The sequence below is a fragment of the Eschrichtius robustus genome, chromosome 11 (genome assembly GCF_028021215.1).
Source record: "Eschrichtius robustus isolate mEscRob2 chromosome 11, mEscRob2.pri, whole genome shotgun sequence".
Classification (NCBI taxonomy): Eukaryota; Metazoa; Chordata; class Mammalia; order Artiodactyla; family Eschrichtiidae; genus Eschrichtius; species Eschrichtius robustus.
The window spans coordinates 19,800,597-19,813,154 of record NC_090834.1 but is presented as its reverse complement, the minus strand read 5'-3'; the positions used below and the strand labels follow the sequence as shown (position 1 = coordinate 19,813,154).

The 12,558-nt window shown below is 41.1% G+C and overlaps 1 protein-coding gene across 3 annotated transcripts in view; it reads left to right on the top strand.

Moving 5' to 3' along the window:
• Positions 1–180: 180 nt before the first annotated feature.
• POGLUT3 (protein O-glucosyltransferase 3) overlaps positions 181–12,558 on the top strand; it is a 29,003-nt gene continuing 16,625 nt past the window's right edge. The window contains exon 1 of one of the 3 annotated variants that reach the window (XM_068554108.1): positions 181–323. Coding sequence is in view for 2 of the 3 variants with exons in the window: in XM_068554105.1 (XP_068410206.1) it covers positions 9,766–9,958 (193 nt within the window). In the remaining variant the exon portion in view is untranslated. Of the gene's footprint in view, positions 324–9,727; positions 9,959–10,118; positions 10,254–12,558 lie in introns of those variants that run through there. The other 2 variants (XM_068554105.1, XM_068554106.1) reach the window with 2 other exon arrangements.

Here is a 12,558-nt window from a genome sequence, read left to right as displayed (position 1 = left end):
AAAAGGGGGGGTGGGCGGAGTGTGGTGGACAAAAGTATTCAAATAAATCTTTCTGGTGGCTATTGAATAAGATCAGCCATATGAGTGGTTTTAGAAAACAATGACTCCTTCTCTCTTCTCCTTCCATTTGTACCAAAAAGCAACCAACCAACAAGTGGAGATCAATGTACCTGGCTGCAAAAGAGAGGAGGAATGAGGAGGTTCTGGCATTTCTCTCTGAGAGTTCTCACACTTACAAAGGAAGAGGAAGCCCCGTGGAGTTGGGCCATCTACTGCCCAGTAGTGCTGCTTATGAAAGATAAGCAGATCTTTCCAGTTGAAATGTAAGACATGCAATGTTAATTCCTGCTAAACAAATTAGTAGATTTGTACTCATCTTTTATCTTTTCTAGAAAAGGAACCCAAAGCCATCTCACTACCAAGGACAGCAGAGTGTCATCATCTTGAATATGAGCAGTATTTTATTCAAAATATTTTTACTGTCCTTTATTAAAATTTAAAATACATTAGATCAGCTAGGATTTTTAGTTGTATACAATATAATCCTCTCTAGGTGGTTCAAACAGAAAAGGATTTATTAAAGCATATATACTTTGCTCAGAAACACATTGGTAGGGCTCAGGAGATAAACATTAGGCTGAAATTCTAGGTCCAATTCCTAAAACCATGCCATAGATTATTGGACTGCCACGAGAGCTTCTGTCCTTGTTATGGCCAGGAAGATGCAGAATCAGGATGTTGGCTGAATCATATTTATTTGCCCCAGAAACCACTCCAATAGAAATAAAAAGCACTAATATGCATAGAGTTACACATAATAATTTGTATTGCTACAATGTTTGTTGTGGCAAAAACCAGAAACAAAGTGAATACCTAATAAGAAGTGACTGAATACATTATGAACATCCACATATGTAATATGATGAAACCATTAAAAAAATAAGATATAACTATACAAGTTGACTTAGAAGAATTTGCATGAGGTACTATTGAGTGAGAAATACAAAATCTCATTTTTGTAAAGCATTAACCAAGAAACCTGCATATGCATGTGTATGTATGGAGGGATACATACTAGGCTATTAATGTTGGTTGCTTTGTGGCCAGACTCGGGGGGTGAGGTGGGGAGGTATGTTCAAGAACAGCAGAAAAGAGAGAGAAGAGTTAGCCAAGACCCCTCCAAAAAAGAAACTATAAATATACACACACATGGGTATACATAGGAATCTATGTGTGTGTGTAATTATGATTGTATTTATGCACTTAGAATGTTTTATCAGTGGGTATACAGATAAAAAATGAGAGATAATTTTTAAAAAAGATTTAATATCCAGGAGAATATTTAATGTTATTTTCTTTTAGAAAATTAATATTTGTACTACAGTCTGTGAAAAATTGTGGGGTTTTTTTTCAGTTGTATTGACATATAATTGAGATACAGCACTGCATATGTTTAAAGTGTACAGCATAATGACATGACTTACCTATATTGCCAAATGATTGCCACAATAAGTTTAATTAACATTCATCATCTCGTACAGATACAAAAAGAAGGGGGGGTAGAAGAAGAAGAAAATGGTTTTTTTCCTTGTGTTGAGAACTTTTAGGAAACACTGTGTTTTAATAAAATAAATGCTAGTACTAATTTTCCCTCTGAGCCCATGCTTTCTATCCCATCCATCCTTTCCAGATTATGCTGTCATTGCAGTCTAGAGTAAACTCAGAGGTACTTCTAGAAATGCTTTGGAGGTATACAGTGGTTGCTGATATGATTGTCTTCCCAGTAGACATTTTCTCTTTTCTCTGGCAATTCCATTCTCCAACTGACACCCCATCACCACCACCACCACCACCACCACCACCACCACCTGTTCACTGTGGAAGAATCAATGTTCTTACAAGACCCTAAGGGTCTGAGCACAATTGATTGGTTCAGGAATGAGTGCCTGATTCAGAGTGGACCAATGAGTAGTGTGTTTTAGGAGGAAATACACCTGCATTCTGAGATTCTAAATGCAAGTTAATATTTAAACCAGTTGTCTCATAATCTAAAATCCACCCTTGGAACTGTAATGTATGGAGAGGCAGGCACTGAGTTTATATCCCCAGCACCTTGCAGAATGCATGACAAAAAGTGGGTGCTGAATAAATATTACTGAAATAATCAAAAATAAATTTTTATGAATTTTTATGAGATCTAAGCTTGTCTAAGCCCAAGTAAGGTTTTTATTAATAACATTGAAAATTAGACAATTCTCTAATGGTAAAAGATGAATTTATTATAATGACACAGGGATATCCCAGAAACCAAGGGCAGAGATGCTGCTTATGAACTGTACCAAGCCTCTATAGTGCACTGTATAGAAAACCCAGAGAGTTTTCTATATTTCTCCTCCATTTTCAGTCTAAAAGGCAAAAAACATGACGTTTACGTTGCCTCTGTTTAAGAGAATAATTACAAATTGAAATCTCTTAACCCTGATTTTAAACTCCCAAGGAAAAGATTCTGACTGGTTCAGTATGAGGCAGGTCCTAAACTATGGACCAATCAACTGTGGCCATGGGTTAAGGTCATGTTTCACAAAGCCTCACTGTTAACTCTGGGTTGTGTAGTATATTAACAAAAAAAGAGGAACAGTTTCTAGAAAAGGTAGAAAATGATGAACTGAGTGAATATTCAATAGCTGTGAATTTTACATAGCTTTAATGTGAAGACTCCAGGGGCCAGTGCAATTCATAAAAGCATGCATATTGAATGTTGACCTTCCAGAGTCACACACAGACTGTAATTCTAGGTGTCTGAGATTGGAACTCCATATATAGGTGAATGTGAAAGGGAACAGAAAACTTCTTGAAGTGTGTCATTTATTTCAACTTTTGTGCATGACTTTTCTCCTGCCTGGAATGCCCTTCTCCCCCTCTTCCTGCAGCAAATTCTTATTTGACCTTCATGAGTCAGCATAGATGTCATCTCTTTCAGAAAGCATCTCAGTTCTCCCAAGGTTGGGTTAACCGGGCCTCATATGGTGTACTTATGTTGGTAGAGGCAATCTGCCATGGGCCCTGGACATACCTGAACATTTTTGCTGGGTATGCCAAGAATGTAAGTTCTTGACTATTCTTTACCCATGGTGTAAATGTTCAGGGTGTGTTTCCAGCAAGCATCCTAGAGGGATGAGATAACATCTCCCCACTGAAAAAGAACAGACTTAATTCCCCTTACTCTAAAAATGGCAAGCCCCTGAATTTAGAGTGTATCTCTTGTAATGCAACTCACTTCAGGCATCCAGGACAGGCCTTGTGCATTGTCCCCACAGGACTTTGTGGTGGGAGCGGGGAGGGGGGGGGGGAAGAGAGTGTATTTGTTTGCTAGGGCCACCATAACAAAATTCCACAGACTGATTGGCTAAATGGCAGGATTTATTTTCTCACAGTTCTGGAGGCTAGAAGTCCAAGATCAAATTTGATTTCTCCTGACTCCTCTCTCCTTGGATTGCAGATGGCTACCTTCTCACTGCATCCTCACATGGTCTGTCTCCTGTAACCAAGAACTCCTGGTGTCTCTCTGTGTCCCCAAATTTCCTCTTCTTACTAGGACACCAGTTAGACTGGATTAGGGCCCACCCTAATGACTTGCTTTTAACTTAATCATCTCTTTAAAGGTCCTGTCTCCAAATACAGTGATATTCTGAGGTACTGTGGTTAACACCTCTACATATGAATTATGGAGGAACTCATTTCAGCCCATAACAAGGGATATGGGGATCCAACACAAACCAAAACAAGCTCTGGCTACTGCTTTTACAATGAAGAATGTTGTTTTTTGTCTCTGACCCAGGAGTCTTGGGTCTTTTGACAGCATCCATGAAACAGTAACAGACTAATTTATTAGCTTGTAAATAGGGTAAAATCCCAGACACTATACAGTTCTTGACACCCATGTTTTAGCACCTATAACACTATTTACATTGCCTCTTCGTCTTTCTTGTCCACTAAACCACAGGAGCTGTGAAGTCAAAGTATAATGTGTAAAACATAGTAGGCATGGAATAAATGTTTGTTAGGTGAATGATATTTGATTTATTATAAAGAATCTAGTTAAGGCATTGGTTGATCTGAAGAGATACACTTTTTAAGATATGGGTTAGGATGAGAAAGAAAACAGGTTGGTATAGATTCAGTACAGCTACACAAGTGTTCAGATACAATTATATGGCTTCCTTGACCTGTTCTCAAAAATGGTGTTACCACATGTTATCTAATTTATTAGGCCACATTTTTTTTAACATCTTTATTGGAGTATAATTGCTTTACAATTGTGTTTCTCCTTTATAAGAAAGTGAATCAGCTATACATATACATATATCCCCATATCTCCTTCCTCTTGCGTCTCCCTCCCACCCTCCCTATCCCACCCCTCTAGGTGGTCACAATGCACAAAGCTGATCTCCCTGTGCTATGTGGCTGCTTCCCACTAGCTATCTATTTTACATTTGGTAGTGTATATATGTCCATGACACTCTCTCACTTCGTCCCAGCTTACCCTTTCCCCCTCCATGTCCTCAAGTCCATTCTCTACGTCTGCATCTTTATTCCTGTCCTGCCCCTAGTTCTTCAGAACCTTTTTTTTTTTTAGATTCCATATATATGTGTTAGCATATGGTATTTGTTTTTCTCTTTCTGACTTACTTCACTCTGTATGACAGACTCTAGGTCCATCCACCTCACTACAAATAACTCAATTTTGTTTCTTTTTATGGCTGAGTAATATTCCATTATATATATGCGCCACATCTTCTTCATCCATTCATCTGTCGATGAACACTTAGGTGGCTTCCATGTCCTGGCTATTGTAAATAGAGCTGCAATGAATATTGTGGTACATGACTCTTTCTGAATTATGGTTTTCTCTGGGTATATGCCCAGTAGAGGGATTGCTGGATCATATGGTAATTCTATTTTTAGTTTTTTAAGGAACATCCATACTGTTTTCCATAGCGGCTGTTTCAATTTACATTCCCACCAACAGTGCAAGAGGGTTCCCTTTTCTCCACACCCTCTCCAGCATTTACTGTTTGTAGATTTTTTGATGATGGCCATTCTGACTGGTGTGAGGTGATACCTCATTGTGGTTTTGATTTGCATTTCTCTAATGATTTGTGATGTTGAGCATCCTTTCATGTGTTTGTTGGCAATCTGTATATCTTCTTTGGAGAAACGTCTATTTAGGTCTTCTGCCCATTTTTGGATTGGGTTGCTTGTTTTTTTGATATGGAGCTGCATGAGCTGCTTGAAAATTTTGGAGATTAATCCTTTGTCAGTTGCTTCATTTGCATATATTTTCTCCCATTCTGAGGGTTGTCTTTTCATCTTGTTTATGGTTTCCTTTGCTGTGCAAAAGCTTTTAAGTTTCATTAGGTCCCATTTGTTTATTTTTGGTTTTATTTCCATTTCTCTAGGAGGTGGGTCAAAAAGGATCTTGCTGTGATTTATGTAATAGAGTGTTCGGCCTATGTTTTCCTCTAAGAGTTTTATAGCTTTATAGACCTTACATTTAGGTCTTTAATCCATTTTGAGTTTATTTTTGTGTATGGTGTTATGGAGTGTTCTAAATTCATTCTTTCACTTGTAGCTGTCCAGTTTTCCCAGCACCACTTATTGAAGAGGCTGTCTTTTCTCTATTGAATATTCTTGCCTCCTTTATCAAATATAAGGTGACCATATGTGCGTGGGTTTATCTCTGGGCTTTCTATCCAGTTCCATTGATCTGTATTTCTGTTTTGGTGCCAGTAGCATACTATCTTCATTACTGTAGCTTTGTAGTATAGCCTGAAGTCAGGGAGCCTGATTCTTCCAGCTCCATTTTTCTTTCACAGTATTGCTTTGGCTCTTCAGGGTCTTTTGTGTTTCCATACAAAACGTGAAATTTTTTGCTCTAGTTCTGTGAAAAATGCCATTGGTAGCTTGATAGGTATTGCATTGAATCTGTAGATTGCTTTGGGTCATATAGTCATTTTCACAATGTTGATTCTTCCAATACAAGAACATGGTATATCTCTCCATCTGTTTGTATCATCTTTAATTTCTTTCATCAGTGTCTTCGAGTTTTCTGCATACAGGTCTTTTGTCTCCCTAGGTAGGTTTATTCCTAGGTATTTTATTCTTTTTGCTGTAATGGTAAATGGGAGTGTTTCCTTAATTTCTCTTTCAGATTTTTCATCATTAGTGTATAGGAATGCAAGAGATTTCTGTGCATTAATTTTGTATCCTGCTACTTTACCGAATTCATTGATTAGCTCTAGTAGTTTTCTGGTAGCATCTTTAGGACTCTCTTTGTATAGTATCATGTCATCTGCAAACAGTGACAGCTTTACTTCTTTTCTGATTTGGATTCCTTTTATTTCTTTTTCTTCTCTGATTGCTGTGGCTAAAACTTCCAAAACTATGTTGAATAATAGTGGTGAGAGTGGACAACCTTGTCTTGTTCCTGATCTTAGTGGAAATGGTTTCTGTTTTTCACCATTGAGAATGATGTTGGCTGTGGGTTTGTCATATATGGCCTTTATTATGTTGAGGTAAGTTCCCTCTATGCCTACTTTCTGGAGGATTTTTATCATAAATGGTGTTGAATTTTGTCGAAAGCTTTTTCTGCATCTATTGAGATGATCATATGGTCTTTATTCTTCAGTTTGTTAATATGGTGTATCACATTGGTTGATTTGCACATATTGAAGAATCCTTGCATTCCTGGGATAAACCCCACTTGATCATGGTGTATGATCCTTTTAATGTGCTGTTGCATTCTGTTTGCTAGTATTTTGTTGAGGATTTTTGCATCTGTGTTCATCAGTGATATTGGCCTGTAGTTTTCTTTCCTTGTGACATTTTTGTCTGGTTTTGGTATCAGGATGATGGTGGCCTCGTAGAATGAGTTTGGGAGTGTTCCTCCCTTTGCTATATTTTGGAAGATTTTGAGAAGGATAGGTGTTAACTCTTCTCTAAATGTTGGATAGAATTCACCTGTGAAGCCAAATTGTCCTAGGCTTTTGTTTGTTGAAAGATTTTTAATCACAGTTTCAATTTCAGTGCTTGTGACTGGTCTGTTTATATTTTCTATTTCTTCCTGGTTCAGTCTCAGAAGGTTGTGCTTTTCTAAGAATTTGTCTATTTCTTCCAGGTTGTCTATTTTATTGGCATATAGTTGCTTGTAGTAATCTCTCATGATCCTTTGTATTTCTACAGTGTCAGCTGTTACTTCTCCTTTTTCATATCTAATTCTATTGATTTGAGTCCTCTCCCTTTTGTTCTTGATGAGTCTGGCTAATGGTTTATAAATTTTGTTTATCTTCTCAAAGAACCAGCTTTTAGTTTTATTGAAATTTGTTATTGTTTCCTTTATTTCTTTTTCATTTATTTCTGATCTGATCTTTATGATTTCTTTCCTTCTGCTAACTTGGGGGTTTTTTGATCTTCTTTCTCTAATTACTTTGGGTGTAAGGTTAGGTTGTTTATTTGAGATGTTTCTTGTTTCTTGAGGTAGGATTGTATTGCTATAAACTTCCCTCTTAGAACTGCTTTTGCTGCATCCCATAGGTTTTGGGTCTTCGTGTTTTCATTGTCATTTGTTTCTAGGTATTTTTCGATTTCCTCTTTGATTTCTTCAGTGATCTCTTGGCTATTTAGTAGTGTATTGTTTAGCCTCCATGTGTTTGTATTTTTTACAGATTTTTTCCTGTAATTGATATCTAATCTCATAGCGTTGTGGTCGGAAAAGATACTTGATACGATTTCAATTTTCTTTAATTTACCAAGGCTTGATTTGTGACCCAAGATATGATCTATCCTGGAGAATGTTCCATGAGCACTTGAGAAGAAATTGTATTCTGTTGTTTTTGGATGGAATGTTATTAGGCCATATTTTACTATCATCCAGTACCAGCTAACCCTCAGATCATTTCTCTGAATAAAAAATTTAATATTTATTTTGAAAGAATGCAAACACAATGTGTTCCAAACAACTTTTTAAGCGATAGCTACAGCAGAGCAAATCTTTCCATTTAAAGTATGCAGACACTCCCACAAGATAAAAGTTAGCAGTGAAAGTAATGCCAAGTAATGCTACACTTTAGCCCTGCAATTTATCAGTGCTTTACTATCAGTTTCTGAAAATTTTTCCAAAGTACAAAGAACACTATCTACAAACTCTGCTCAGCATTATTAAAATAGGTCAAGAGAAGTGGGGAAAATATGGTAAAGATTTTGCCCTGGTAAACCTTGGTCAGAGCAGGAATGCTGAGCAGCCCAAGGGCCTGATTCTGGTGACTCTGGATTAACAAACTATCAGGAGGATGCAGTCTCTGTTCCAGGGACTTCCCTGGTGGCGCAGTGGTTGAGAATCCACCTGCCAATGTAGGGGACAGGGGTTCAATCCCTGGTCTGGGAAGATCCCACATGCCATGGAGCAGCTAAGCCCGTGCGCCACAACTATTGAGCCTGCGCTCTAGAGCCCGGCAGCAACAACTACTGAGCCTGCGTGCTGCAACTACTGAAGCCTGCGTGCCTAGAGCCCATGCTCCGCAAAAAGAGCAGTCACTACAATGAGAAGCCCACGCACTGCAACAAAGAGTAGCCCCCACTCGCCACAACTAGAGAAAGCCTGCGTGCAGCAATGAAGACCCAACGCAGCCATAAATAAATAAATAAATTTATTTTTAAAAAAGAAAGAAAGAAATCCTGTGTCCATACCGGTACGTGAATTTTTCCTGGCTCACCCAGCCTGTGAAGAGCTTTTATTTCCTTTGAATAGATTAAAACCATAAACAGATAAAAGAAGGAAAAATAATTAAGTAATATAGATAAAATGGTCCGAAAAGAGAGGCAGACAGTGGCTGCCCGCTAATAGGGCCCTTGCCAGTCTCTTCCCATATCCAACTTTCAGCATCTAAGGAGTAATCAAGACCAATCATTCCTCATCAATTACAGGGGACAACAGCTTCTGACTTTGAGGTGACGCTCACCCACCAGCCTCAACCGTGACTTCTGCTACTCCAGTGCCCAGCTCCTGGCTCCTCGCTTGAAGCTTGGCCCAAACTCAGTGGATGCTCAGCAAACACTTGTTGAAAGAAGGGAAGTTAGGGTTAGGGGATTAGGGAGAATGGAGGGAGTCACAGTCAAGTGAGGGAGACTGCTGAGCAGAAAACAAACAAGAGGTAGGTGATAAAATTTGGTGCTGATGTGAACAAAAGGGCTGGGAGATTTGGCCTTGTAGGGGATCAGGGGAGTGATATTTGCTCAGCGTCTTGTAAACCCAGTGAAATTCCTTGTTTGAAGGCATTTCCTTAAACTCTTCAAAGCTGTTCGCCGCTGGGCCTTCTTTCTGGTCCACTAGCAATCACCACTGTGTTTGCGTGCTTCCAAAGCCGGTTTCCACTAAACAGTTGCCAAACTCCAGCAACCAGAGGTGGGGGCCGGGTACAGCCTCAAGCACCCTGGTCTCAGTGTCCGCCCCTCGACCTTGGTCCTCAACCCTGCGCGGCTGGGGGTGGGGTGGGGTGGGGTGGGGGAAGTGACGAGTCCATCGCGGACCCCCGGCAGCGCCCGACGCAGTCGCCTGCCGCGCGCCCTAGCGTTCCGGCCGGAAGGGGGCCGGAGGCGGGGCGGCGGGCGGTGGTGCGCAGCCCGCCCCGGGGTGGGCCCAGCTCCGGCCCGCCGCGCCCCCGTCCCCTCCCCGCCGCTGCCGAGCTGGACCGCAGCGGCCCGGAGACCATGCGCCGCCTCCCGCTGGTTCCGCTGCAGCTCGCCCTGCTCGTGGCCGCGGGGGCCCCCGAGGCTCCGGTCAGCGCGCCGCGGAGCCTGGTGTGGGGGCCCGGGCTGCGGGCGGGCGTCGTTTTGCCCGTCCGCTATTTCTACCTGCAGGCCGTCAACTCGGAGGGCCAAAACCTCACTCGCTCGCCCCCAGGTAGCGTTCGGCCGCGGGCCTCCCTCGCTCCGCTGCCCGCTCCCCTCCGTCCCCGCCGCGCGTCCCCGCCGCGACTGCGACCGCGCCTCTCGGGAATCCGCCCGCCGCCGGCGTGGCGTCCTTCCCCCGAGTCCGGTCACTTCCTCTTCTCTCCCCCTCCCCGGACCCGAAGGCGAGAGGCAGTTGCAACAAGAGTCTGCTGAATGAAAAAATGAACTCCGAGGGCCCTTCCTTTGTTAACATGCAAGGACTGATATTCCGAATGGATGGCGCCCGGGGTGTTAATGAATGCAGTGTGAGTCTCAAGTTGGAGATGGTCTTTCCACCCCTGACTAGTTGTCTGATCTGTTACAGCTTGCAGGGAGTGCCTTCACGTGTTGAGTCAAGCCCAAGAATCGGATCGGGTTACACTGTTTAGGCCTGATGGGTTTGAAACAGCTCCCTCGTACACAAAGGAAATATCAGAGCAGTAGGCAGAAAGGAGGCAGTTTTGCAGACTAGGTTATTTTCTTAAGAGTTTTGAGTTCTTGAAAGCAGATTGCAGGAGTTAGCGAAACTCAGAACGCATTAGGTTTTACCTCTACCGGGGTGGATATCGCCCTGAATCCCTTCTGCCCAATCATCCTCCCACGTTCTCTTTAATATCTTAGCTTTGCAACGTCTTACAACTTGTCCCGCTAGTTTCAAGTTGTTGCCAGTCAGGATTTGATAATTTATGTCTAAATTATGTCTTGCCAACTGGCACCCTGTTTTATCAACAAAGAGACAATCAGAATACCCAGTGCCCCTTCCGCTGCCGGTGGAAAACTGAGTACTTTTTTTTCAGTTTTAGAAAGACTCCATGGCCCTAAGGATCAGAAGAAAAGATTCTTAAACCCAGATTCAGTCTTTCACCATGGGGTGTAGTTCCTTCTTTATAGTTTTCTTTGTTTTCTAAAATTAATTTTATAATATTATAAATGGGAGAGGACTTTAGAAAGAAAAGAAGATGGAAAACTAAGGAAAAAATTAATGTATACATGAAAAAGGAAAGTTACATGATCCAAAAGGAAATAGTGTTAATCTTACTTTTAATGAAAGAACTATAAATTCAAATAAAATTCCATTTTTTAATCTAAAAATAATGGCAAAAAAATTTTAAGTGGCTATACTCAAAGCTGCTAATGAGATACTCTCAGACAATGACCTTCAGCCTCTGCTGGTGGGAGCACAATTGGTCAAATGTTTCTGGAAAGTAATTTTCCCAACATATGAAGAGTCTTAAACATTTACAAACCGAATGTGCAAAAATAGGAGTTTCAACAGTTAGAAAATGTAATTTTTTTTAAATATATCATTTATGAAAAATGTCCATGCTCTTTTGAAACTGATAGGTGTCGTTTCAGGGGGCTCCAAGGAGCCTGGTCCTTTATGTCTCAACACAGAAAGAATTCAGCGAAAGGCAAAGTGATAGATAAGAAGTGATTAATTGGAATAGAACACTTGTGAGGCTTACAAGTGGGCAGGCAAGCGTTGCTCTCCCCTGAGTGCTTAGTGGGTTACAGTTTTTTTTTTTTTAGCCTTTTTAAAAAAATTTATTTTATTTATTTATTTATTTATGGCTGTGTTGGGTCTTCGTTTCTGTGCGAGGGCTTTCCCTAGTTGCAGCAAGTGGGGGCCACTCTTAATCGCGGTGCGTGGGCCTCTCATTATCACGGCCTCTCTTGTTGCGGAGCACAGGCTCCAGACGCGCAGGCTCAGTAGTTGTGGCTCACGGGCCCAGTTGCTCCGCGGCATGTGGGATCTTCCCAGACCAGGGGTCGAACCCGTGTCCCCCGCATTGGCAGGCAGATTCTCAATTACTGCGCCACCAGGGAAGCCCGGGTTACAGTTTTATAATCAAAGGAAGACAGGGGACGGGGAGAAGACCTTCTTTTTCTCTCTTGGGTAGATGCCACATTTCCATAAATGATTGTTTTTTTGTGTGTGCACAGAGCATGTGCTGGGGGTCATTAACTTGATGACACCACTAGGCAGGTTGTAGGCCTTATTCTCCACTATTGTTTTATTGTTTTTAGGGCATCAGGCAAAGAGCGTGTTTTGGGGGTCATTAACTTACTGAGCTCACTGAGCAGGATGTAGGTCTCATGCTACTATTGTTTTATCGTTCTGGGGCATGTCTCGTGCTTCTGTTGCAAGATTTTGTTGCTAATCAAGTTAGCTTGATTTTGTTGTTAAGCAAGCCAATCTGGCTTTGATGGTAAGCAACTTGTTCTGCTTTATGAGTCAAGCAAGCCCACATTGTTTCAGGATTTTCCCATTACTTTCTTGAGTGATCATTAATCCTACTGTGGTCTCCCAAAGCCCCCTAAATTTCCCTCTCTATCTACAATTCCCTAATGGGGTTTCTAAGCTAACTATTTGACTATCCTACTCAATCCCTTGAGTTTGACTATCCTACTCAATCCTTTGTGACCTTGAATGAGGAAAAAAAACGATTTATATCTTTATTTTCACTAACGTCTGACTTAGATTATTTCCTTCTATTATGAATACAGGCAGAACCTGTTGACACTGTTATATTCCCAGCATCTAACATAATGCCTGGCAGAGTTGCTCAG